Source organism: Chelonus insularis, unplaced genomic scaffold, assembly GCF_013357705.1.
Source record: "Chelonus insularis isolate UGA/USDA-ARS -01 unplaced genomic scaffold, ASM1335770v1 contig_116_pilon, whole genome shotgun sequence".
Classification (NCBI taxonomy): domain Eukaryota; kingdom Metazoa; phylum Arthropoda; class Insecta; order Hymenoptera; family Braconidae; genus Chelonus; species Chelonus insularis.
Genome location: NW_023276357.1, coordinates 795,589 through 822,008, shown reverse-complemented (window position 1 = coordinate 822,008; position 26,420 = coordinate 795,589). Strand labels below are relative to the sequence as shown.

At 28.7% G+C, this 26,420-nt stretch overlaps 1 protein-coding gene and 2 long non-coding RNA genes across 3 annotated transcripts; 2 read left to right on the top strand and 1 right to left on the bottom strand.

Moving 5' to 3' along the window:
* Positions 1 to 6,246: 6,246 nt before the first annotated feature.
* Positions 6,247 to 10,431, top strand: LOC118063719 (uncharacterized). Its single transcript, XR_004689955.1, has 4 exons — positions 6,247 to 6,445; positions 9,295 to 9,445; positions 9,849 to 9,939; positions 9,995 to 10,431. It is a non-coding gene; the product is annotated as an uncharacterized lncRNA (long non-coding RNA).
* On the bottom strand, positions 6,827 to 7,994 carry LOC118063710 (uncharacterized). Its single transcript, XM_035077839.1, has one exon. It carries the CDS (start codon positions 7,919 to 7,921, stop codon positions 7,433 to 7,435), a length of 489 nt encoding a protein of 162 aa, XP_034933730.1. The 5' UTR covers positions 7,922 to 7,994; the 3' UTR covers positions 6,827 to 7,432.
* Positions 10,432 to 20,660: 10,229 nt separating the features above from the next.
* Positions 20,661 to 24,571, top strand: LOC118074607 (uncharacterized). Its single transcript, XR_004691216.1, has 4 exons — positions 20,661 to 21,004; positions 21,122 to 21,370; positions 24,077 to 24,216; positions 24,410 to 24,571. It is a non-coding gene; the product is annotated as an uncharacterized lncRNA (long non-coding RNA).
* The last annotated feature ends 1,849 nt before the right edge of the window (positions 24,572 to 26,420 follow it).

Below are 26,420 nucleotides of genomic sequence, written 5' to 3'. Positions count from 1 at the left end.
CGCGACAAATGGTGGGGACTTCTATCTCCCGCGCTTCCATTCTTACCGACGAACAAGTTTAATTTTGCCCACGACTCATCCTCATCCCCAGCAGTTACTTTGCACACCCTCAAGACAAAATTTCAAGGCGAATCAAGGGCGGTGGCTCTATCGACCATATGAAAAACCTTAGATTTTTCTCTATAAAAAAATTCAAGCATTTTCTATAATTTATCAATTAAATGCATTTAAAGAAAATGTATTGTAATACATAACCTGATTCTCAAGGAATCAATGACTTGACTTCTCATTAAATTGAGGATAAAATTGCCTTATATTTAGTCGAATTATATTTCAACTATAAAAAAAATGCTATGAGCAGTCCACAAAAAAGGGGTTGTTATTGAGAAGATGTAGTTATAATAGATTACCGTGCTTTGATGTATGACGCTTGTCTACCAGATTCTGACGCCCGCATTCAAGTGGAAAAAACAACAAGAGTCAAGACGAAATTTGATAATCTGAAAAGTGATCTAGCTTTAGGAAGACTAGACAGGTTGGCCATTTAGAGTATTTATTCACAAAACCATCAAACTTGCATCCCTACCAGCTACTAAGTTTGCCATTTTGGCTGAATCATTCTGAAAAAAATATTCATCAATACTAGTTTATTAATATTTCATTACAATAAACCTTGAGATATAATAACATATGATATGGAAAAAATTATTACGTAGTAGTAATCTTTTCACGAAGTTTCTTATAAAATCTCATGGGGGTAGAAAGGTATTAAGTTTTGGACAAAGGCAATATATCATCAGATTGTTTCCATGCTACTCAGAAATTTTTTCATGCAATACAATACTTAAGATATCACTCAATGTATAGCAATCCAATTACCTGACACGTCGCTATAACTACTTATTATATTGAACCAATGACAGCTCATTTAATAATTACCCATTTGAAAGATAATAAAAAAGGAGAATTTTTATTTTATATAGGTTTCAAACAACATCAATTTGTCTTCAATAATTACACTGAACTCTATGACAAATAATAGTCAAATAAATCCGACCCTCATTTTTAACAAATTTCTACTTAAAAATGTGCAATAAAATTTTGTCAATAAACTAGGTAAAGTCCAATAAAACAATTACAGTTATAAATAAAAAAAACTTCATAGATGCTATTAAGTTCCAACCGATTTTCGCCATTGATAATATGATGCAGATTTAAAGAAGCCTTGATTGCAATGAAGAATGACAACAACTGTTTTCTCCTGTAAACACAAAATTTCAGACACATTGCCATCCAGGTCAACAAAGAAACAATACAAATTCTGAGAAAATTGTCAAAAGACGTCACATGATCTTGACGTCACTGGGGAAAATACAGAGGGGCCCACATCAGGTATAAGATGTATTAGACTAGACATGCCTTAGGAGTGGTAGGGAAATTTCAATTAAGTAGACTTTCCATAGAAATCATGAACAATCTTGATGTATTCACAAGTAATATTACTAGAATATTACTACACTTCAATTGGTCTTCAAATGAAACTTACCTAAATGGTTTATTAATTGCTTCATTTCTCAAAGTTCCAATAATAGAACATTGAAAATTTACCTTTGAATTGCTTTCCATTTTATATAATATTATTAATTATATTAATAACATTATTCATATTGGAATTTGAATATATTAATTATTTCATGTATTGATTTTTGACGCAGAAGTGTTTTTTTCACCGTTCTTTCTGTAATTCCTTGTTACTTGTAGTTCACTAAGCTTTGGTAAGAAGAAATAGAAAACACCAACATTATAACATTAATCTTTTTAAAAGCCAATAATTGCAGTAAGCTACTTAAACTAATTACAGTATAATCCAAATGACTTGATTTTAAAGAGAACAAGAAACAATCATTATAAGCTCTTTAATTTGAAAAACAACGAAGCGTCGACTTGAGTCACTTGAATACTTAATAATCAAAAACAGATATTTATAAACATTGTTTCTCTTCTTGAGAATCGTTAGTAAGACAAGAGATATTTAAGATAATAAATGTCATAAATTTTCACCAAAGATTTCGTCAGATTAGTTAAAATCGAATTGTCTATCGTTCCGCCTTATAACAAAGCTCGTCAAATTTGTTTTCTTTCAGGTATAATATTTAGTCTCTACAGATATCCGGCATTCAAATTTGGTCGAATACCTGGACTATACTTATAGAGCCAGGTAAATATGGATCTTTAAGCTTCTCAGGTAAGTGAAGATACTCTCAATAAGTCAACGCTTGTTTGGCTCTGCATTTTTCAAAAGAGAAAGCAATATACAACTTCCTTTCAATGTCCTTTTTGGTTTACAACATAAATTTTCTATTTCTAGTATCCATTTGCATATCCTTCTTAAGTTCGTTCATTTTCATGCTCATTTCACTTCTCTTCTCCTGCGTTATATTACATTGTTCCGGAATCCACAAAATTGCGCAAAAGGATCCATAAATATCGAGCTAATAAATTATTTTATAGAATACTTTGAAGTATTTTCTCGAGTTTTCGTTCTGAACCCTTGAATATTCAACGGATACTTTCTTCGTTATACACCTTACAATGTAAACAATGTATCATGTATAAATAGATTTCACCTGATGCTTGACAGGCTCTTTTTCTGAAGTACAAACAAATATGGTGGAATAGAAAATAAATTAGGTATATTGTAGCAAACCCCTCTAGTTTCTATATCCTTTAGTTTATAAACATGAGGTTTAATATGACTTCAAAGGTTGCAACCATAGTCAGAATGCCAGAATTTAAATTAAACTAAAAAAAGTTTAATCATGTCTTTTTTGAAAATAATATTCTCATGTGGTCTCAAGTTGAGCAATGCTTCATAAAATGACATGAAAGCATCTCTCAGAAGTTTGAGAAAAATAAAATATCAATGTGAAATTGAGCCAACAGTATCATAAAGGTAGATTGATGTATCAACGACAATGATATTCGAGTTATTCAAAATGTGTCAAATCGAAATATCCTTAGTTGGAATGAATTCGGAAAAGATTTCTATCTGGGCAAAATGGAGACATTGACCAGCTCTGCTAGGTTAAATCTAGGTATTGGTTTTGAAAATATAAAAGTAAAATTCAAGAATTTTCCTTAAGTACATCTGACAGCTTATTTTGAATAGTTAAAACATGTTACTCTGCAACTTTGAATAGATATTGCAATTTTTACAACGACAAACTTCAAAATCCTACATCTGTCTTCTTTGAAGGCAAATACATGGTTTTGCAGTTTTTTTATTAAATATTTTTTTAGAATACTCACCAACATATACGGTATGATGTGAAAAGTACTCGATAAGCTTTATTTTATATACATCAAAGTATATTGGAGATATATAAAGGCTTCTTTTCATTTGAAAATAAAGGGTTGTTCGTTAACGATGGCTCCCATGGTAACTATTTTAGCTTCTTTCTTCTAAAACCAAAAAAATGAAGCTATTTTAGAGTAAACCTACACAAAATTTACTAGCTACAAAATAGAAATTCTTTTTACTTCAAGGATACTGTCTTTCATTCCCATCAAAGCTAAATCCTCATTCTCTGTAGCTGTAACTAAATCTGATCCTTTCTGAGAGGGCATGGCCAGATACTTAATCACTTAGCATGGAACATTGAAGTTAACTACCTTTGTTGATGACTCTTTTAAATGCACTGCGTTGCTGAGGATATTCTACTTCACACTGAAAGTAACAAACCAAAACATTGACAACTTTAGTATCAGAGACTAAAATATTATTCAAAAAAAATATATTCATCCAATTATTCATATTTTTAGAATTTCTTTTAACAAACTCTTTTATAGTTTATGACACTTTTATAGTAAAAATTTTGAAGCTTTATAAAATTTTCTTGAAATGAGCTGCACTTTCTTTATTTCATTTTCTTTGATGTAAGTATTTTTTTTTTCTATTGAGTGTTGATATCCTGTTAGATGTCTTTATGCAAAGATTAAATGATTATCTTTACAATTTTTCACAGATTTCAAAAGAATTCTAATTAAGCTACAAAATCTTACTGTGATGTTTTACCGCCCCTAGAGAATTTGATCTGGGTTGTAGATCATAGTCAGAAGAACCTTAGCTGTCCAGGAGCCTCTGGCAAAAAGAGACAATCGTATGCAGGGTCCCAGTAGGGTCCAATACCTCTCTCACTTGTATTGCTGAAGCGGAAACATTGTATTGGAAATTCCCTTGGATCCCAAGATCAGAATACACCCGGTTCTGTTGAAGACACATCTGAAACACCCCTGCAGGAGTCACATGTGTGACCATAAATTTCCAGGGGATGGTCATCACCAAAAATCCCACACGCAAAGTTTATTTTTGTCACATGCTACATCAAAACTTGCTAACATCATTTTGTTACAGTTATTTATGACTTTCCCGTTACAGTGATTAAGTGATTCTTAAGTACATTAATCAGTCATCCAATATGAAAACAATCTCTATATCACATGTGTATTAAATTAGAATAAAATTTAATTAGAGAGTAGGATTAATTTAATTGAATATTGATGAAATATTTTACAGTAGATAATGGTGTCCGTTATTGTTTTAAGATTCGAATCTTTTTTAGTTCCCACAAAGTAGTAAGTAAGGTCTGAAATGGATTGACAGTTTTTGATGTACGTTTGTTATCTATTTTTGAAGAATTTTAAAAATCCTGAACCATCTTGATTTGTTATTTTTGTTTCTTAAAGAAACTTTTTTTCAAATATCAAATATGCCTACAGTCTTGAATAATCATTACTCATGTTTTTTTATGTCTCTCTTTTAGAAAAGATTGTGCAAAAAATAAATTTTTATAACAGAATTAGTCTACTAGTAATTTATACTTTTAGAGATACTCTAAAATTGAAGTAATTTAAAACCAAGGTAATTAAAAAAGGTATCTATTTCTAAAGAGGCATTTTTAAGTTATTAAATCTTATCACTTCTAACTTGCGTATTTAATTAACTTTTTAATTCATATAATAAATTGATAGATTAATAAGAGCTGATAAATGCTGTTAGACTCAGAAAACTAATTGATTTTTTCATTTTTCTTGTTAGTTCACTCGTGAAATACTTTCTCAAACAGCCAGATATTTGATTACATGAATTAAATTCACGAGAATAACTGAGTTTTTTGAGGTAACTCTTCAATTAAATTTACCAGAGTAAAATGGTAGAATGTGAATCTGTCAATAATCAACTTTATTACCAAAACGAAATTGACTTTCATATCGTTTTTACAAAAATAGCTTCATCCAGCTCTGAACAATTCTTACTTAGCTTCATAATGATATAGTAGTTTCATTCAGTTTTTTCACGTTGCAAAGTTTTACAATAATACAATATTGTCATAAGCAATTATTATAATTTTTTTACACATGAAAACCGGAAACACAATCATACTAATTATTTTAATTGTAATGACAATCTAAACTTAGATTCCTCATAATTGATTTACTCTATATATAGCATTTTTCCATAAATAGTGATATAATAACTAATTTTTTTCTACCTCTAAGTATTTTTATCTAAATTACAAAAGTGATATTTTTTGTTCTTCCCAGGAAAGAAATTAATAATATTGTAACTGCACTCATTAAGCACACGACAATTATATAAAGTGCTAGTTTTAATTACTAACAATATGATAAATGAATAGAACGACTATTATTTTTTATTTATCGAATTAAATGTCGATTTTTCATAAAATCTCTAGAATGTGATGATTTTGTTTTCATTGATAACATTTTACACAAAAGCATTACTTACTTTTAGAGAATCAAAAGATACAAATGTGTATCCCTTATAAAATAAAATAATATTTATTATCAATTCAAGAACTTTATCGTATGGCAATAATTGTTTTTAGACCACTGTTCAAAGTTAGGTTATTTTCAGGAGCGTGAATTTGATGTGATATTTTTTCTCTTCCATAAGTCAATTTATCAGAATATTTTTTATTTATTGAATAAATAAATAAATATGTTAACGCTCTATGAGCATACACATTGAATTTATTATTGATTATGTTTAGTTTTGAAAAAACATATGCCATATCAAAATCAAAGGGTGTATATACATATAAATCATTTTCTACGCAATTGACTTCAGGCGAATGGTGGATGCACTCTGACGTTAGCTTTGATTTTTTTGATGGTGAAGAATGCCAGAAAGTTCGATATAATTCAGTGTCATCTGTGGATGATTTGTATTGATATGTTGGTAATAGGAAAGTACCTGTTGCTCTAGACATATTTGATGACAAAGTGGAATAAAATAGTATATAATTTTTTTTGTAACGTCATCGTTAATGTCATTCAGTTCTATACAGACATACCTTCCGATCTTTTATTCATAATTTTTAACAGTGTAGTTTAGGTCCCTTCTTCGAAATTTTTTATTATGGTAATTTTTTTCTTTTAATATTTTCAATAATTTAGCTTATATAACGATTTTGCTTAACTTTTCCCCTATTTTATAAAATAACTATTAATAGAAAATCGATAGTTGTATATTTCTTAACCTCAATTGATATTCAAATGAATTTATTGAAAGCGAATTATTTTATTCAATTAAAAAAACTTACTAGATTAATTTATCATTTTATCAATACTTTTGAATGAGATTGATGATATTTTTAATATTATAAGATCATGAGAGGATATCGACAATGAAATTCATGATCAGGCACTGAGCATAATTAATTTCAATTAACTAATGATATAGTAATTAATAAAGTGAAAAATTGTTCAATTGAAGCATTGAATGTCTGTCAATAAATAATGCTTAAAAATTCAATCACTTGAATGATCATCAGCATTAGTGATAATCGATCAGAGTATGAACTCATTTATTCACTTTCTCTCAATGATCAGTAATGAGTTATAGCTGAGAATATTTTCCTGTTATAATTAATATCATAATTGTTCTTTGAATTCTTCATCTAAAGAATCTCTGGATGTTTATTCAATAATATTAATATCTAATGTTCCCAGATCCATGGTATTTAAAATAATAAAACTATCGTTTAAACTTCATTATCTGCGAATACATGTACTTTTTTCTACTAAATATTCTGAATTTAAATTATTTTACAAGTTTACTATAATTGGAAAAAAGTAAACGATCATTCTTTGTCCAATTTTTCGAAGTAATGAAGAATATGAGAAGGTTTTGGAAACTAAACAAATTCTTCCTCCGTAAAAGACTGCAGAGGAAAGAAAAATACCAAGAATTCATAAAAATTCCATCATTTATAGCAGAAGGGCGGTAAAGAATTGATAGAATTCTACCGTTTCCGGCTATCTCATTTTTTTCTCAATAGCAAAATTCACTGGTTCATTTTTTACAAGAAATTGTTTAAAAATCTCAGAAGAAAATAATTTCTAGAATTTATTTGTCCATAATTTTCTTTTTCAATACTTTAGAAATCAATTTAATTTTGTCAGGATAAATAGAATACAATTTCCATTTTATAGCTGCAAGTGAATATTTATTTATGGTTTCTGGTGATAAAAAGTTCTTCAAAGCTCTTTTAAAACTTTTTTTATCATTGTCATCAATTTTTTGTAATTTCATAGTTAGTTCGCTCATGGTATGTTCAGGTAAAGCAAAATCATCATTTTTGTTTTCACCCACCATTGAGTATACTCTTTTATTGTCTTTGGGCATACGTTTCAGCAATCTAGAAGTTAATTTTTGGAACTTAGGACGTAAAGTACTAGTCACTGAATTTGATGGAGTTGAATTCAATCGTTCAGTATAATTGTCATCATCAGAAGAATCTTTTGATTGTGCATCCTCATCATCACTATCATTTTCATCATAATCCCAGTAATAATTTTCAGCTTTAGAATTTGTCAATTTAGAATATTTAGACATACTATTTTATCGACAATTACTATAAGTTTCTAAAAATTCGTATTACAAAAGCTCATCAATTTCCTGTACTAATAATAAAAGCAAAAAAGTCTGTATAATTTTTAAAACAGATGAATACAATTTTAATGGTAATCAATTTTTTATCATTGCTAGTTTTAATAATTCTAATAATAAGCATAGCTCCGTACTTTCTGAGAATGAATTTATAGAAACCACTCTGGAATGATGAATATTCACTAGTTTTTAGTAATTTTCATTAATTTATTTTTAGAAAGTATGTAGATGAAATTAAATCAGGTTGCTCATGATCTAAATTAATAAATCCAATATTAATGAACTGATATAATAAACCATTTCTAACAGTATAATATTTTCTCTGCTGACAATTTAATTGAAATCTAACTAAAATCTTTTCAAAGCTTGTCATCTAACACAATGTCAAAAACAGATGTGAGCAAGTCTATCATCAAGACAAAAGTCTAGATGCTAGGGATCAATCATTCTAAATTTATCATGTAATCTATTTGGAGTTGATAATTATAAGCCTTCTATCAACATAAAAAAAGGAAATCTCATTTTTTCAATAACGTAAGAATTGTTATTCACTCAGACAGTTGATTTCTATAGAACTTTTTGTATGCTCTTTTTAATGTTTTCGAGATCATTGATGGATCTCGTTCAGGGAAAGCTTTAAGTAATCTGCGTTTTATAACAGAATGAGCATAACCTTGAATAAGGTCTGGAATTAAAGATTTCTTCAGCACCTTCTTAAATTTTCTATCATCATTTTGATCTACCTGTTTCAATTTTTCTATAACATTGCCTAAGTATACTGGATCATCTTTTTTAGAACTAGAATATTTATCAGCTTTTGTGTTTTGATCAAACAATTTTTTATATCTTCTGTGTTTTCTTTTTGAATACTTTGGATGTAATCTGCAGTTCGGGTTTATTACAAAATTATCAAAATCAGGATTAGAAAATTGAACATGTTTTGAAGCAGTGGGATCATCAAATTTCAGTTCATCTGCATTCGAATAAGATGAGTCAAAATATCTATCCCTACTCCGTGTCTTTGGTAGAAGAGTTTCTGATGATAATAAATCCATTAAATAATTTAATTTTTTATTCTAGCTAATAAAACTTTATAAAAAACCAATTACTCTAGAGACATTCTGAAGTTGACTTTATTAAAATAATTTAATTAGAATGCCTCCATGTGAGACATACTAATTAATCAATAACATTGTTAATCACAATATGTGACGATAAAATACATGAGATTAAATCAGGACATTACAATAGACGATAAAGTAAAACAGATGATTATAACAATTATAACTTTGTATTACTCATGCATTATACATTTGCAGAAATTATAATATGAGGGAAAGACAAAAGTAATAGTGGCCACTGCACCGAGAGAAAAGGAAAAGGCCTGAGTCACTAACTTTTGTAAGATCTAGTAATTAACTTTAATATCACACATTGTTAGAAGTAATATTTGGGACAGTAAAATAAGTTGTAAGTATTAAGCGTTAAATGTTCAGTATGCAAAAATGATTTATATTTTATGCTTTATCAAAGATAAATCTATAGCTGTTTCTTATAATGTAAATGAACATTAAACTTTATTACTTTTAAAGTCATTTATCATTGATGATGTTGATACTTAACACTAGCAACGAATAGAGGTGGAAGAATAGTTTAGAGAAAGTGTATTTAGTACTCATAGTTTTAATTTAATGCAATGTGATTTTTTTTAAATGTTTTAAAAAGCTATTTTAGAAATATTCATTGACTTTTATTATCATTATAATCATTGAAGATACTTGCTCTAAAATATTACCTCCATTCTCTCTATTGTTAGTGTAGGGTATCAAGATTGCTAAATGCTAAAAATAATTTTAAACATTGTTATTTTTAGATTCGAGCCAATAAATCCAAGACACAAATTGATATTTTTCAAGAAACGATACTTAATGAGTTCAAAATTTATTTACAACGCAAAGAATGAGGTGAGTTATATGTGTAGATGGATATTACAGGATAAAAAGAGTAAATTGTATATAGATATATAATACTGGACTGCCTGAATGTCTCTTATCTTCTGATCATTTCTGGAGATACTCCAAAAATCAAGACGGTTAGCAGAACAGACCTCCAATCTATTGCGGCAACAGAGCATTTTTCCCATGTGATAGTGCATATGACCAGAACTCGAGTGTTAGTGTGGCATGTCAAGAAGATTAACAGAGCGCAACCCACATTCACTGTAATGAACGAAATGCCTAAAAACGGCGCCGCATGTACAACAGTAATTAGGGGCTTTTATTAATTAGCCAATTAAGCTCAACTCTGATCTTGATCTCCTGTGCATCCTGTCGCGCTTCGTTAACGGACATGATTTGAACGTCTGAAGCTCTTCAAGATGAAGCAATGCGTCTAAGTGATCTTTGTATGAGCTATTAAAATCATATTATATTAATCATTATTATCACTCTTTCTGTTTTCACAATGACTAGTATCAAGACTCAGATTTTTGTCTCTGTAATGACTTTAATTATTTTGATATGAGGACAGAAATTTTTTGATAGAGTTTTATTTACTGTTTAGAACTTTCAATTACCTTTTAAATTATGCAACATCTTTAGGAAAATTACTTTTTGAATTAATGAATCAAGAAATAAGATGATCAACATAAGTTTCATTCTATTTATTTTTCAAAAAGTTTTAATCCCATACTGGATTATCATGAATATTCTTTTACAACTTTAATTATCTTATGAACTTTTTCTTTAATTAAAAATAATACTATTATATCTGATAGATGAATTAAGCTTTAGTTCCATTCAAGTTAACTTGAATAAAATCAAAGTGTTAGTTTAAACGTGATATTTCTGAATAATGCCATTGAAATGAAATTTTATATCACTTCGTAATATGTCTGGAAGTCAAGAATCAAATCTCCATCAAGTTAGCAAAGAATCAGCATGAAAATGTAATAAACCATACTAGAAGTATTGAAAAATTCCAAAAAATCATCATGGTGTTATTCTGCATGGAAAGTAGACGGTGGGCAGTTGTACAACAAAACAAATGGTCTGGTCTTAAATGAGAGCAGCAGTACATACAGGTGTCGGTCTAGACTCGTTTATCGAATGTACCGAAAAGAAAAGTGCGAAAAAAGAAAAGAAGAAGGCAATAAAAGTGAGAGAAGAAAAAATGGAACGAGTAGACGTCACTATAAGCAATATGAGCAAAAAATGAGTCCAAGTCTGGGAGGAACCAGTTCGAAACTGCTTACATTATATTCTGGGGAGTTCTCCTCTTTTCGGTCTGACTACCAAGACTACCTAGACCACGAGAATAAAGGATAAAGAATAAAGCGTATAAAAGAGACAGACTAGAAGTCTTACTCGCACAAACCCTAATACAATGTGAGAATATAAAGAAGAGAGTTTTTGCGACGACTCAGACGAGGTCGATCTTGCAAAAATCCGTTGAGGCGGGTGCGTGCAGACGGGATAGAAAGATGTGTCTAACAAAAGTGCGAGTGTACCGAACCAGTGATGGGTTTCAAAGTTCTATAGTTAAAAAATTTGCAGGAAGAACCAAGATATATTGTAGAATTCATTGCTGACGTATAAACATGCGTTCAAGTATCGTTCCGGTCTTGTTCATATATAATAAGACTCATCCCTCGTTTGTCGAAGGTTACTTTCAATTTTTAGACTCGCCATGCGCAAAATGTTTCCTGCATCTTGATAATTTAATCCCAGGGCTCTTCCGTTAGTTCACTGACCAAGAATTAGCTTAATTAATGGAAGAAATTTTACTCAATGTTCATATAATTCTTCATTTTTTTGTATATATATCACTCCAGAATAGTGGATTACTCAAATTTTCAACATATCAGCATCAGTATGAGTCTAATTTTATTTATATTTTTTTCTTTGAGAGAGAATAATTGAGTCAGAGTTTAGAGGAAGTGATAACAGACAATAATTCATTTAGTTTACAGTCAGAACTCATTAATAATAAATTCGTAGTAAGATTTTAATTTGATATCATTCAAGTTTATCATTACATGAAGAATAATAAATCATAAATTTATAAAAATAATTGATTCATATTCGTACATGTTCTCCACTTTATTTTGCTAAAACTATTTGATTTCACTTTTATGATCAGCTTATTGAATCAAACTCGAAAAACCTCATGGGACTATATTAGATAGAATATCAATTTGTATGTACATAATCAGCTATCAGTGCAACAATGTATCATCAATAAAGCTGCACAGAAGTAACAATTAAGAGAATATTTTTTTTCAAAATGATAACTCATTTATTCAACAGTAAATTTAAAATCATTTCATTGAAGTTTATCATTGAGTATTCCTAATAGAATAAATATACTTGATAATAATAATTCGTTTTTCAGAGAAGGATATTTAATATCAAAACTAATTAATTCTTTTAATTTTAATAAAGACTCATGTCTTTGTGATTTTTTTTTTAAAATAAAACTAATGATCACAATTATAGATGCTATTTTTATGCAGTTAAATATTCATGTAGAGAAAAATTGAGAAGAATTTTAAAAATGTACTCACAAATTAAAGTCAATTCTCAATGTTTGTGTAATGAACTCCATGAGTAATAAATCAGCATATTTTTTTATTTTTTATATTTTGTATTCATACATGAATACAACGAATATAATTCTATCTTGTTTCAAGTAATATTAGAATGGTTAATTAATAATTCAAATGTTATTAAGTGATGTACTAGGTCATTTATATTTGTATAGGGGGACATTCTTGTGAATTTAAATAAAATGTGAAATGTGCACGTGAAATTAATCGAGATAATGAAATCGACAAAATGAAAGATAATATAAGCACACTAGGGGGAAACAACCATGTAACGTGGAAACCTTGACCCGCATGCGGAAGTATACATATAATAGTAAAAGGACTACTCGTCAATAATACACATATGTTTCGTGAGAAATAAGAATTATTTTTTGGCACATCTAGTATTCAAGTAATGCAGACGTAGAGCTACTTTTTTGATAACATTGTTAAATAAATTATCTTCCATCTGTTTAATTGTCAGCAATATAAGAAAAAAAAAATGTGGAAAATTTTTAAAATGTATTAAACAGTGATGTAAATTTGTTTTGTTCGTAGAAAAGATAACTATACAAATATAAAATTTTTATTTGCTATTGAGATGACGTTTCAATTGTTAGAAATTTTTTGTATGTCTCTTTAGTGAAACTTATCTATTGTTATAATTCTTTGACAATAAAAACCATCAAATATAGATTTTAGATATCACATAGGAATTGTTTATTATGTTCAAACTGTTATATTAAAAAATATTCTGTATTTAATTTTATTTTAAGACTGAAGTACTTATCAATTGAAAAATTTCAATATCTTTCAACATCTTTTTTTTAAATTAGAGATATTTTTGCTCCAATATGCACCGTAAAAGCATCATCGATTAATTTAATTTTTATAAAACAATTTAATTAAATATAAAGTTAAGAAATTATTCATTGCCCTACAAATTGTTGTAATTTAACAATAAAAAACTTTTGAGTGAAGATTTAAAAGAAATATTCGCTAATTCTCTCATTCATAATTAAAATTTTAAGAGCAAATCTGAATAATTTGCTAATTTCTACTAGCTGAAGGAAAATGATAAATATTAATTAATCCTTTTCTAAAATGATTTCTATGTTAATTTAAACGACTTCCTTCCAATAACATTAAAGTGAAAATTGTTTGATTAAAATATCAAGTTCATTAAAACAAAGAAAAGATGTAAAGAAGGTAATTTAAAATGTCGTCTGCAACTTCTGGATCTTGCGATAAATTTGTGAATCATGAACGTACAGAAGTACGGTAAATTGTATTCGAGAAAACTTATACTTGCGGTAGTTTGAGAGACCCTAAAAACTGGTTCTTTCTTATTCCCCCCTAGTAAGGAGCACCTGGCTTCAGTCTTGGGGACTGAAACGATGTGAGACGGTGAACCTCACGATGAAGCCGCTGTATACGCCCGATCGAATCTCCAATTTCTCTGCCGATCTCATCGTCTCGAAGAATTAATCGTCAATCCTTGTAGCTCGATAAGTCTGGTCAAAACTATTAAAAAATAATCTGTTCTGTCATAATAAATATTTTAAAGAAACAATAACTCTAAATTATTTCATTTCAAATATATATTGACCATTTGGTACATTTAATTACTATCATTATCTTTAATCATAATTAACAATTAATAATAACAATAATAATTAAATGTAAAAAAAGTATTTAAAAAAATGACAATTACGATTGAAAACATTTTATTGATTTGATTTATTTATAAATAAAGTCATTGTTGATTAATTAATTTAACTATTCAGCAGAAAGATGTATCTCTTTTTCTAATGGAAACATCCAAGGAATAATAACATTCCAGGAAATTAGATTTTTAGTCCACTAATAAAGATTGCTTGCTGTTACATAATTTTCTGTTTTATTAATTTAATCCAAGGGTACCACAAATAACCCTTAACAAATAATTCCATTTTGTTCAGTAAAAGAAAGCCACTCTTTATTAAGTGACAATTGTGATAAAAAAAATCTCTATAAATAATGTTATATGTTATTAAATTATAAGTGTAAGCTATAAGAAATCTAGATGAAGAAACCTGAAAAAAATTCAAGTGTAAATAGACTCATAAAGATGACAACTATTACATTGTAAATATAAGTAAAAGGTAGTTCAGTGGAAATTAGTATTAATAATTTAACTTGATTTGAGCTTATTAAAGCTCCAATGGACTTTGATTAAAACACTTTTATTTTCAGTATATTAAAAAACAATAACTTAACAAGCTATTTTCAAGAGTCATTAATCATCAAAGAGTAAAACTTAATGTTTCACTGTCAATTCAAAGAGGCAATCATTGTGAAGTTATGTAAATAACAGACTATGTGTTAGTTATATCAACATAATGTACATAAATACACGTAGCATTTAAAATACTTGTACAATTAACCTTGGATTCCACCAGTATGATATAAAAGAACATACAAGTACACTTATGGTGTTCAATAAGTCCAATAAGTTGGCAGATTATCTGAGAGAGTATGTGATGTATTCTCTTTATCTTCGTTTGACTTATTTTAAAAAGAGCCACCTACACAGAAGGTATTCTAGATCATGAAGTTTCAGGTCAATATCCTTCAAGAATCTTACCACGCAAGAAGTATGTATTTTCATGACAACTATGGTTATGCTGTTACATCTTGCAGAACCAGTACAACTTTAGTTGATCAAAAAATCACTCAATAATTTGTGTCGGTTCATACATTGTAGCATTAAAAATAAATTTAAATAGTTTTATAGCTGCATCTGTCTTTATAATTAATCAAGGGTTATTATTTTATGTAGACAATATAATAACAGTTTTAACTGACACAAATTTACAATTCCTGGTGGATTCAAAAAACAATTATCATCCTACCATCAACAATAATTGTAACGAGTATCATTGATCTCTTTATTAATTCTTTTTAAAGGGGCCTTTTTTGTTGAAGAAGGTTTCTTTTTAGAGTTTTTCATTCCATTTTTATTGCTATAAAAATGTGTGACATTTCATGTGAAATTAATTGGGATTATTAAATATACCATTTCGACTAATTACATTTATTAGCTTATTTTCTGCAATAAATTACCGTGTTATTCAAAGTCAGCGCCACGTTGATATTTTAATGAGCAATTTATTTGCTACTGGTTTGTGTTAACTCGTCTTTTACTGTGTACTTGATATTTAAATGAAAATAATAAATTTCACAGTAATATTTATTAATTATTTTGTTTTTCTTACTAAGTATTTTTATAATTGTTATCAATCATTATTTATGGTTATATAATTATTATTTATATTATTGCAAATTTAAATATCATCTGAGAATAAGATTATCCTTATCCTTAACATTATCATTGGGATTTAAAATTTTAATGAGCAATTATAAAATAAAAATCAGAAGATTTTCTGTTTGCTCCAAAAACTAAAAAGGATCAAAATTACTTATTATCTATATAGCTTATAAAAAGCCAGCTTATAATTAGCACTTGAACTTATTAATAAGAATTTTATTGAAAAAAAATCTGACTTCATTGACTAACTAATATTTTTTTTGCATCAATGTTATCTCTGTTATTAGAATCATTTTTGGAGCAATGATACTTTGTGTATAAATAATAAATAAATATCAGAAATAATAAGACATCTCACGAACATTGTACCACTTGTTACTCAAATCAAGTTTAATAAATAACTAATAGAATTATGAAAAATACGTACTGGCGATTTCCCACTCACATGGTATGATTTATTATGGATTTATTTCCAACTGTGAGCTGTATGTAAGTTTGATTCATGGTTATTTCTATCTTTGAGGACGACCAGGTCAATATCCTGCGGGAATCCTGTTCGGCTGGATGACTGCAAGTATGCACAATATTTGCTTTTGTTGCTATTTTCTAACGACAATCAGGTACGTATTCGCACTTGAATATTTCCTTATACATAAACTATATGTAGAAATATTTATTTGAATCATTCATTTTTTACAGGTCCTTCAACCATTAATTTTCAAATGGACGCTGGAACATTAACCCTCTTTTAATTTAGAACAATATTAAATCCACAATTTATTTTCTGAGTTTTGATGTACTCCTTTAATCTCATATCAGCCGACAAAATAAAATAAAAACACTATTCGCTCCTCCCAGTGTAAATTGCCTTAGGCCAACCATGTGAAAAGTTCTGATGATGAATAATTTTTATGATGCTAAAATATTTAAGAAAATGTTATTTTAATTTTTGTTAAAGTATTCTTCTTAGCTTATTCTATTAATTTATTCGATTAAACATTCATTTTGTTCAATAAGATAATTTATTAAATAATTCTTTGAACTTTTCTCAAATATATGTAGTTGAAATCTTGGTGTAAAAAATTTGATTCAGCATTAAAAATTATGTGTTATTTGATGACAAGATTCATGTGAGATGTCTCTGGAAATTTAATAAATAAATCCTGTATTTTCCTTTCATTTATTGTACTTATAAAATCTAAAATTTTGATCAAAAGAGTCTTTTTCTAGTTTTCTGAGCCCATTTTATACCTGGAAACTTGGTTTTGTGTAATCTTAACCTTGAATAGTCCTGAGAAGAGCAAAGAAGATATACTTACCTCCGTCAAATAAAGATAACAAGTACGAGAATTGCTGGAATAAAAAACTATTGCAACTGTGTGGTTTGTGTAGTTAAGTATATCACCTTTACTTGCTGGGAGCCAAAAGTTTGATAAGTATATCCGGTTCTATCTTTATATAAACACTATATTCTTCAACTGATTTCTTATTTTTCAACAAATACCTTTAACACAAAATTTAATAAATATAATTTTTATAAATATTTTTTTTACAAATTAATTAAAATGAACAATTAAACTTTACCTTTTTATGTCTACTTATTTTTTTCATTTTTTTTCCTTAAAGTGTAAAATAATATTGTATGGAAGTATGTAATAAAGAGTATTAATATTTAACAGAAGGATTTACTATTTAAGATGATCGGAATCTTTTATCTAAAATTCTTAATGTGCACTTATCCTGAAAACCCCTCTTTTCCCATGTATCCGGTATATTATATAATGTATATATGCTTTTGTCTCCAAACCGTTAAGGAACTTATACAGGACAAAAGTTTCCTACGACACTATTTCTTGTACATATAATAGAGATTATTGTTCGTTGAGCAACATCCCTCGCCTTATGTATGAGTCCAAAGTAAGATATACTACATTGCATGCAGTACGGATGTGTATCATCCTTTCAATTTTCAGATATAGAAATGGAACACACATTATTCTAGCGATTTATCAAATATACGTAGGTTACAGGCAATTGTTTGTGAGTAAATAGGCCCGTTGCTTTGATAAATAGCGAATAATTTCTATTGTATCTTCTTAATGCCTAAAAATTTACAGTTATCGTTTGCTTAGGGTATGATCAATTATTTTGCAAATAAAAAAATCCTTTGGAAATGATGCTGGTCATTAGCAAAAATTCTCAAGTTCAATAATAATCGTGTGAAATTACTTTATAATAGACTTTTAAATTTAAAGAGTAAAATTTATAAAAAAAAAGTTTCAAGCAATTTATTGTTTGTAAAAAATTGCATTGAACTGCAAATATCTCTTTTGGCTCCAATAACTACGGTATAAATAATGTTACAATATTTCTATGTAATGATTAAATATCTGTCATTTACAATATGACAAAAAATGAATGCAAATCGAAATCAATAAATGCAAATTTTGAGAGCCAATTCACACTCAAATCATACATGAATCTGGAGATAAAATCATGAAATAGTTTTCACCGTTCGAAAAACGATGGTATTATTTGAATATCAGTAACCCTAAGCAAACAAGAAAATGCACATTTGTGCACAAAGGGGAAAAAAATGCAATTTCGCCGGGATGAAACGTGCTGTTTTATGTTTCTTCGTATTTGCACAATTTTTACGATTGTTTCTGTTCTCCTTTTCTTTCTTTTTTCATCCAGCAGTTGAAGCGACAGGTGTCCGACACGTGCCTAACAACTGCAATCTTTCACAACTGCCCTTTCGAGTCAGTAAGTCAGCATTTGCTTTCGCCGGCACGTCAACTCAACGTAGCATCGTGGCATCAATCATGTTATAGAGTGCAAAAACGATGATAGTACTGGCTTTTCTTTTATTTTATTATCTGTATCTATCTGCTAGTTTATGTTTTTAATATATTGAACTCCAGAGTCAATCTGTTTGTACCTTGTACTGGTATCCATCAATAGGAATCCTTTATTACCCTTGTTCTGAAATCAAATCCAAATGATTATTCATTCATAAGAAAATAATATAATATCAATTAAATCATCAAAAATTTTAAAAAATACTTTCCGTGAATTTAGCTTGCACAAAACTACTAATCAATTATTCTTTAGAACAATTTAATAATCAACAGCGAACATTCAATGTAATTTCTTATTGACGTAACCATTTTCAACTAAATCAACTAAAAATATTAAGAATGATACTAAAATCGAAAATTACTTGATTAATAATTTTCTTTACATATTAAGATGATGATTTTAAAAAAAAGATGTTGAAAAAAGTAAAAATATTCTTTTGTGAGTGAATATTATTTGAATACATTAGTTTTAAAATGCTATAAAAATGAATGAATTATTTGAAAACAATTATGTTGTTGAAAGAAAATTGAATAGTTTTGTCATGTGTGTACAAATAAGAGCATTTCAAAAGGGTTTAGGGAATGAAAAATAGCAGAGAGGAAGGAAAAATTTACGTGAAACTCGTTCGTGCGAAATATAAAGGAGAAAGAAGAAAAGAAAGGAGATCAGATCACTTCCTTATGGAATTTCATCCCTAGTCCGGGGCATTGGAGTAAGGTTCCAGTACATAAGCAACGTGCTTTAAGGACGGGCAAGGGCGTTTTCCCGTGCCCTACGAATGGACTAGTGAAACTGTGGCTCGCTCGATGCCATCACCATGGAGACAGACATCCCCATACCTAATATTCTCTGAGATGTTGTGTTCCATACTTGAAGGGGAGAAATCCTTATGGCATGTCCAACTTTCCCTAGTTTTCTGCTGTATCCTTTTATTTCGCAAAAGCATTTATCTTTTAATATCATTTTTTTTTTCTGTCTCACTCGTAGAATACTAAAAAAAGTATCACATCAGTTCAATTAAATACATGATTTTATGCAATATGAAGACTATTGTTATTGTTAAACATCTGATGTACAATAACTTCCGGTTGCATAATTTTTACACTTACCTATTATAATTACTCAGACTTTTCTTGTTATGAATGCAATTATATCTGTAAATTAATTTCACAATCATTAATATTTTTTTAAGGTTCTTAAACAGTTGGTGGACAATTAAAAAATCATTTGCAAAATTATACAACCTTAATGAAATAAAAATGAAGTACGAGTGTAGAGTTATTTTAAAAACAAGCCTTGGTTTACGTGACACTTTAAAAAAGTAGGGTGTAGATAGGTGTGAACTTCCAGCTTTACATTACAAATTAAAGCATCAAATTTGAGATGATTTATGAGTGTTTAATTATAATAATAAATTGAGAATAAAATATGTATTTTATTCCTTTTTTTCACGTAAAAAATGAGATCCATTGGTTTTATATAATTCCATTTCAAGCTCCAAAATTAGACTACTCGAAAAAAGTCATGAATGGTTCTTTAGAGGACTAGGATTAATTGGAACCATCAAGCATGAAGATTAATTAAAATTTCAACTTTTAATTGTGAACAAATCACACGCTGGAAAATTTTGGAGGGAAAGCTATCTTCATATTGAGGGTAAGTTGATGAGTTGAAAATGGAACAGAAGCTATCCAGCTTGGAGAAGGAATTCCGTGAAAGAAATGTAGATGTAATTGCTGAAACAATTTCTGATGAAGACCAAAAAAATAAACTTTATTTTAAAATTGATTAAATTTCACAAAAGATAGACTTTATTGAAGAATATAAGTGACAAAATAATGACTTAGCCAATAGTTTTTGATATTAATTTTTTTTTTCGCAATGTGCTGCACTCTTGTGGTAAAAAACTATAAAATTTTAGTATATTTTAAGAGCATGCGTACATGGATGATACAATGTGATACACCGTAGGGCGTTGGTTTACGAGAACATTGAATTATACTATAAACTCGTTATCTATTGTTCCTTTCTAGATTAGTTCAATTCTCTACTATTGTGACATTGAATCAAATTGACGTGAGAGATTTGAAGATAGAAGTTTGCTTACTCTAACTTAGATAGTTGACGTATATGATTGTCTTTTGAATTCAATCTTTATGAATTTATTGTTCAGATAATGATTTCAAGTTAGAGTGGTTAAATAATACTAATTGAATCATAGACTATAGTACCGAAACATCAAAGGATTCTTAGAAATTTTTTTGATTGAATTGTAGGTTTTTGTATTCAAATAAATGCATGGATTAAATACTTGACATCAATTTAATTGCTGACAATATGACTACTTTGATTATAAAATAATATTTTATTACTTTTTTTTTCAATGAAGGAAGTAAGTAATCTGGTGACTGCTGAAATCATTAGTCTCCCACGCTAATGCCATTTCCCGCTTATGTGAATTTTTCCGGTGACTTCAAATAACAACAACATTGACCTGGTCAGAGGATCCATTGAATGCATGTGGTTAGACCAGATTGTGGTTGCCTATTATTACACAAGGCTACCAGATTTCACTGCATTCTGATTATATAATCATGTACTCAATATGACACCATGTAAACTACATAATTAACATCGAGTAGGTCTAATTTTATTATTAAAACATATCAAATAGTTTAAGCTTTTAGTTGACAACAAAAAAAAGTTTACCGATTGTTGAGTTCATTGGGATAATGTATTTGCTATATATAATACATTCATGAAATATTCAAGATGAAAAACCTTAGCTAACTTAACGCTAAATTGTCAGAACATACGAGCACAATATGCTACAATGTTTCCGCTTGTATGTATCTTTATTTCTACCAAGGGTTTGCTGACAGTTATAGCAATGTGATTGAGAGGATTTAAAGACAGCATAATACTCCAATAAATTTCTAGCAAATTATTTATTTTTGAAGTAAAAATAGTCAATTTGACATTCGTGGAGTATGACACTAATAGATTTGAATTCATATTCTTGGATTGAATCAGTAAATACTCACTGCTAATCAGTGTTAGTTTTACCATTTAAAGGAAATGAGCCTAGCTAGTCAGGTATTTTTTTTTCTTTTATGTTTTATTGATTAAATTATTCAATATTTACTGATTCAGTTAAAAAAAATATTAAAGTACATTTTTGATCAGAATCTTAATTCAACTTAAATTAATTATTATCTGGATATATATTTTTGCTAAGCCGTTGATTAAATGACTGATCAATGAAAAAAAGACATTTAATAAATGACTCCAATAAAATTTGAAGGCAACAAAAGTGTATTCCTCGTATTTATCTTATGTCTACACCACGAATGCCGACAGGAAAGAAACTTCGAAACAATAATATAGGATTAAAGTTATAAATCAGTTTTACTAGTTAGTTAATATCCTTACTATAGAATTTTATGCGAAACATATCTTTTGAAAATTTTGAAAAATTTTCATTGATAAATACCAGTTTGCAGTATCAGCATGGTAAAGTACATATGCATGACCTTTTTAACAAAATATTTTCTCCCCACAAAATACTGAATAATTAATTGAATATAAACCAGGACTCACTGGTAAAAAATAAATGAACTTTTTTCTGTCATTGGCTTTTTTGTTGATTATAATAAACCAGCAAGACAGACTTGATATTGCTATTTCTTTTTTCAATCATTATAATGTAATCAGTATCTCTAGCATTCTCTTTCATTAATAACGAAATCAGCACTAGTGTCTTTTGCTAAACAGCAGAAAACACGTAATAATTACGTGCTTCAATCAATTTTATGATATCTTATATCCATCGGATTTCATATAAAATACTCATTAATTTTTTAGATTGCTCGTCAATCATTTTAAATTATAACTGCAGAGGCTAGAAAATTTTGATTTCAAAACTATCTAGAACACAAAGAGTGCACTCAGATATAATTATGGGTCAATGATGAAGTCCTTCATCATTGATATCTTCAATGATATTTTTTTCTTCACTTTCAGTTTATTGTTTTATAATTCTAGCTTGTCAACTATTATTATTGTTATAATTTTTGAAAGTGTTGGCAAAAATACATTTTACTTATCATGATCCTTTTAGATTTATTTCTAAAGAGTAATTTAACATAAATTAAAAATATTTAAATTGTTATTGGGGAAAAGAAAATTAGATAAAATTTTACAACACTTTATAAAGTAGTTTCTAGTTGCACTTTACAGTTAGATAAAACCACCCAAATTTTTTCTCCAAGTATCAGCAATAGCCCAAGCCAACATGAGATCCTTGATAAGATTCTCTGCTTTAAACCTGGCAAGCAAATCTTTAAAAGAATTTGGACATTTTCTCTACAAGACGTAATATTTACATAGGCTTTTAAAATACCATGAGGTTATTTGTTTTACTAGTTACCAAAATCCTAAATAAGTATTACAAACGTATTAAAAATTAGAATACTTTCTTGAACATTTTCTTATAAATTCTATGAATAAATATAGTCATACTATAAATAATTAGATCATATTCTTTTAAACTTTTTAATTTAAAATCAATTGATTTTTCATAAATAAATATATTTTGTTTAATAGAAATTTTCGGAAAGTTGAATTCCTTTCTTATTTCTTTGTCTAAAAGACTTGCAGAGCTATAATGAAGAATTAATTTGAAAAGGTTGTAATTTTTAATTGTTTGTCACAGTGGACATGTAATATTACAGCTTTGATGTGACTGTTTTTTCCATTTATAGAACACAAAACAATTATACAAATAACAGCGGCAAAGTTAAATCATTGAGAAAAAATATAGTATTTGCACAGTATGTATCTATAATTGTCATGCCGTTCATAGCATCCGGTGGAAATACGTGACGGAAATTACATCTTCCGCGTGTTACATTAAAATTGCCTGACTTTAGCAATTAGAGAGAGTATGTCGACACGTGGCAAAAGTAAAAATCCATGCGCCAATTGAATATTTTTTGTTAAAGTCACGTGCATGTTGTCATTATTTTCTGCTTCATCAATTTTGAAATGGGCCACGAGGACAAAGTCTATGGATGAAAATTTATGTAGCGAGTCACAAACAGTACTGAACCTACATACCACAAACATAATCAATCACACTTAAACTGTGTAGGGCTTATGTTATAGGTACTACAGACCATCAAAAATCATACACTCCAACACAACATCGTGTGTTGGTTGAACATGGTACGCATGTGACAATAGTCATTTGTACAGTCTCATATTTGCTGTTTCTCATTTCCGGTCCTACTCACTAAACCTAAACTATTCTTCGACTCACACTAATATTTTTTCACTTTTACAGGCGAACTTTATAACGGTGAAGATTTTTTTAACTTCTAAATGATACGAGCAACACTTGGAGTAGAAACAAAACTCAATAGATGGTGGCCTTCAGTAGACTTCCTCGTCCTTCCTATGAATATCCTCGTTCCTTCTGTCAAGGTAAGTTAATCTTCCAGATGTATTACAAGGTCGAATAACACTGACATAAAAACCAAACATTGCAAATAGAAATTTCAAAATAGATGCTCTATGTTAGGGTAGATGCCTCAATCTTCCATGCTTTGTTGTTTAAATCTGCTGAAACATCAACTTTATGATACAATAATGCTTCTTGAATATTTTGGTTTGTTAGAATCTGCTCCATGTGTCTTACCCGTATTTGCTGAATTCCCAATGTTGACCAGAAATCGTCATGGACCCAAACATAGAAAATTTAAACATTCCCTCATAATTTCACAGTTTAAGTATAATTATAAACCATCTGTGCCTGCTTCTTGGTATTTTTGTTTCTACATACGGGCACTGCAAATTTAAATGTCTTATTTTGGAAAGTTTAATTATGATACTATCTGTTTAATTAGAATTGCAGTCACTTGACTGTGTTGATTTCAGTAAATTCACAATTACTATTAATGTTTTGATGATTATCATCAAGCAGTGTTGTAATGAAGCAATTGCTTTTTTTGTTGCAAAAATTGTATTATCGAATTTTTGTAATCATTCTACTTGATGTTTAGACACAAAATACTCCTAATTTATTTCTAACGAAATTTAAAATTTGGAAGGAAAACAAAGATTTCAGATTTTTTTGTATATCAAAATTTTCTAAATATTGAAATACATTTAAATTTAATCGAATACTGAATTGCTAATAATTTTTGATTGAACGACGTTCATAAAATTTGAGAAATTCTTCTGAATACTAGGGATCCGAAAAATAACTGCATAGGATCACTAATTAAAACGAATAAATCAAATATCAATTTCAAATAACCATACGTTAATATAAGAGTTGGCTGTAAGCACGCGACTGAACCTGAAATTTTCGGTCGTAAAATTTACCAACGCTTTTTAAAGGATACCTTCCTAACGGCTGGATAACATTTCACCTGTCTTCATGATCGCAAAAATGTACGAAATGTTGATTTCAGTTAATTGTTTTTAAGTATAGGGTCGTTTGTGGTCCAGCTGGCGTCAATTTAACTCGCAACAACGTTTTTAGTGGCAAAAATTACATGTAGAGATCACGTCAAGATCAGTGCAATTGTCAATGCTACCTGCAGTAATATTACATCCTACTTACTCAAGTGGGAAGGATAAATATGATTACAAAATGATTGATCGTATCTTTTAAACGAAGAGGTGTAAATACCACATATCGTGATATCTACTCCATCTGCAGGTTTATTGTTTTATTCCTTCAATGTTTTCATTTTATTCCCAACTGTTTATCCCCAATATTGAAGATATATTTATACTATATTATTTTTTTGAAAAAAATAATTAACTGAAAGACTTTCCATTAATAAATTGATTTAATAAATAATATTGAAGTAGGAAAATATTTTTTCAAGACATGTGTAATATATTTATAAAATATGAATAATGAATATTCATACGCATAATCGGATAAACATACAATAATTTAAATACACAGAGTAAGAAAAATAGTTTTTTTATCCAAGCAAATCCGTTTACTCACGTGAAGCAAGTAATTGCTTTCATCGATAATTTTTGTATTTTATTCAACTCTGTTTATACATTATTTTTATCTGTGACATAAAATCAAGTCAATGTTATTACTCATACGTATTTAATGTCAGTAAATATCTTCTTTATATTTTTTAAAATAAATCCGCGAATACAGGGAGAGAAAGGAATTGTAAATTTGACTCTAATACAAGGTAATTTTATCGCTCCGGGTGGAAAAATGATAATAAGTCAATTTTTAATCAGGATGCATTATAATTCTATTTTGTAAAGAATTTTTCATATAAGAAACACAAAGATTTATAAATTCCTTGCTTTATAAAAATTTGTCAAAAATAAATGGTGAAGAAACGTAGCTATAAATTGTCAGAACAATCAATAATAAATAATAAAATTATTCACACACACACATACATATAGATTACAGAATATTATAAAGGAAAACGAAAATCAAGAAGCGTCTTATTTTTTCACTTGAATAAAGTTTAATACATCTGCTCCTTAGTTTATTCGCGGTACTTGTGTTCGGTCCGCAGGCGAATAAAAATCATGCCCAAAAGCATTGCCAGCTGGCACGCGTCTTCTTCGATGCTATTATCGTTTTCTTCGATCTTTAGATCACTAAAGGGAAACAAGACCAGGGGAATCATCGT

What these genes read in the sequence shown, in the direction of transcription:
- LOC118063710 (XM_035077839.1), bottom strand. Translation starts at nt 7,921, where the DNA reads ATGTCTAAATATTCTAAATTGACAAATTCTAAAGCTGAAAATTATTAC.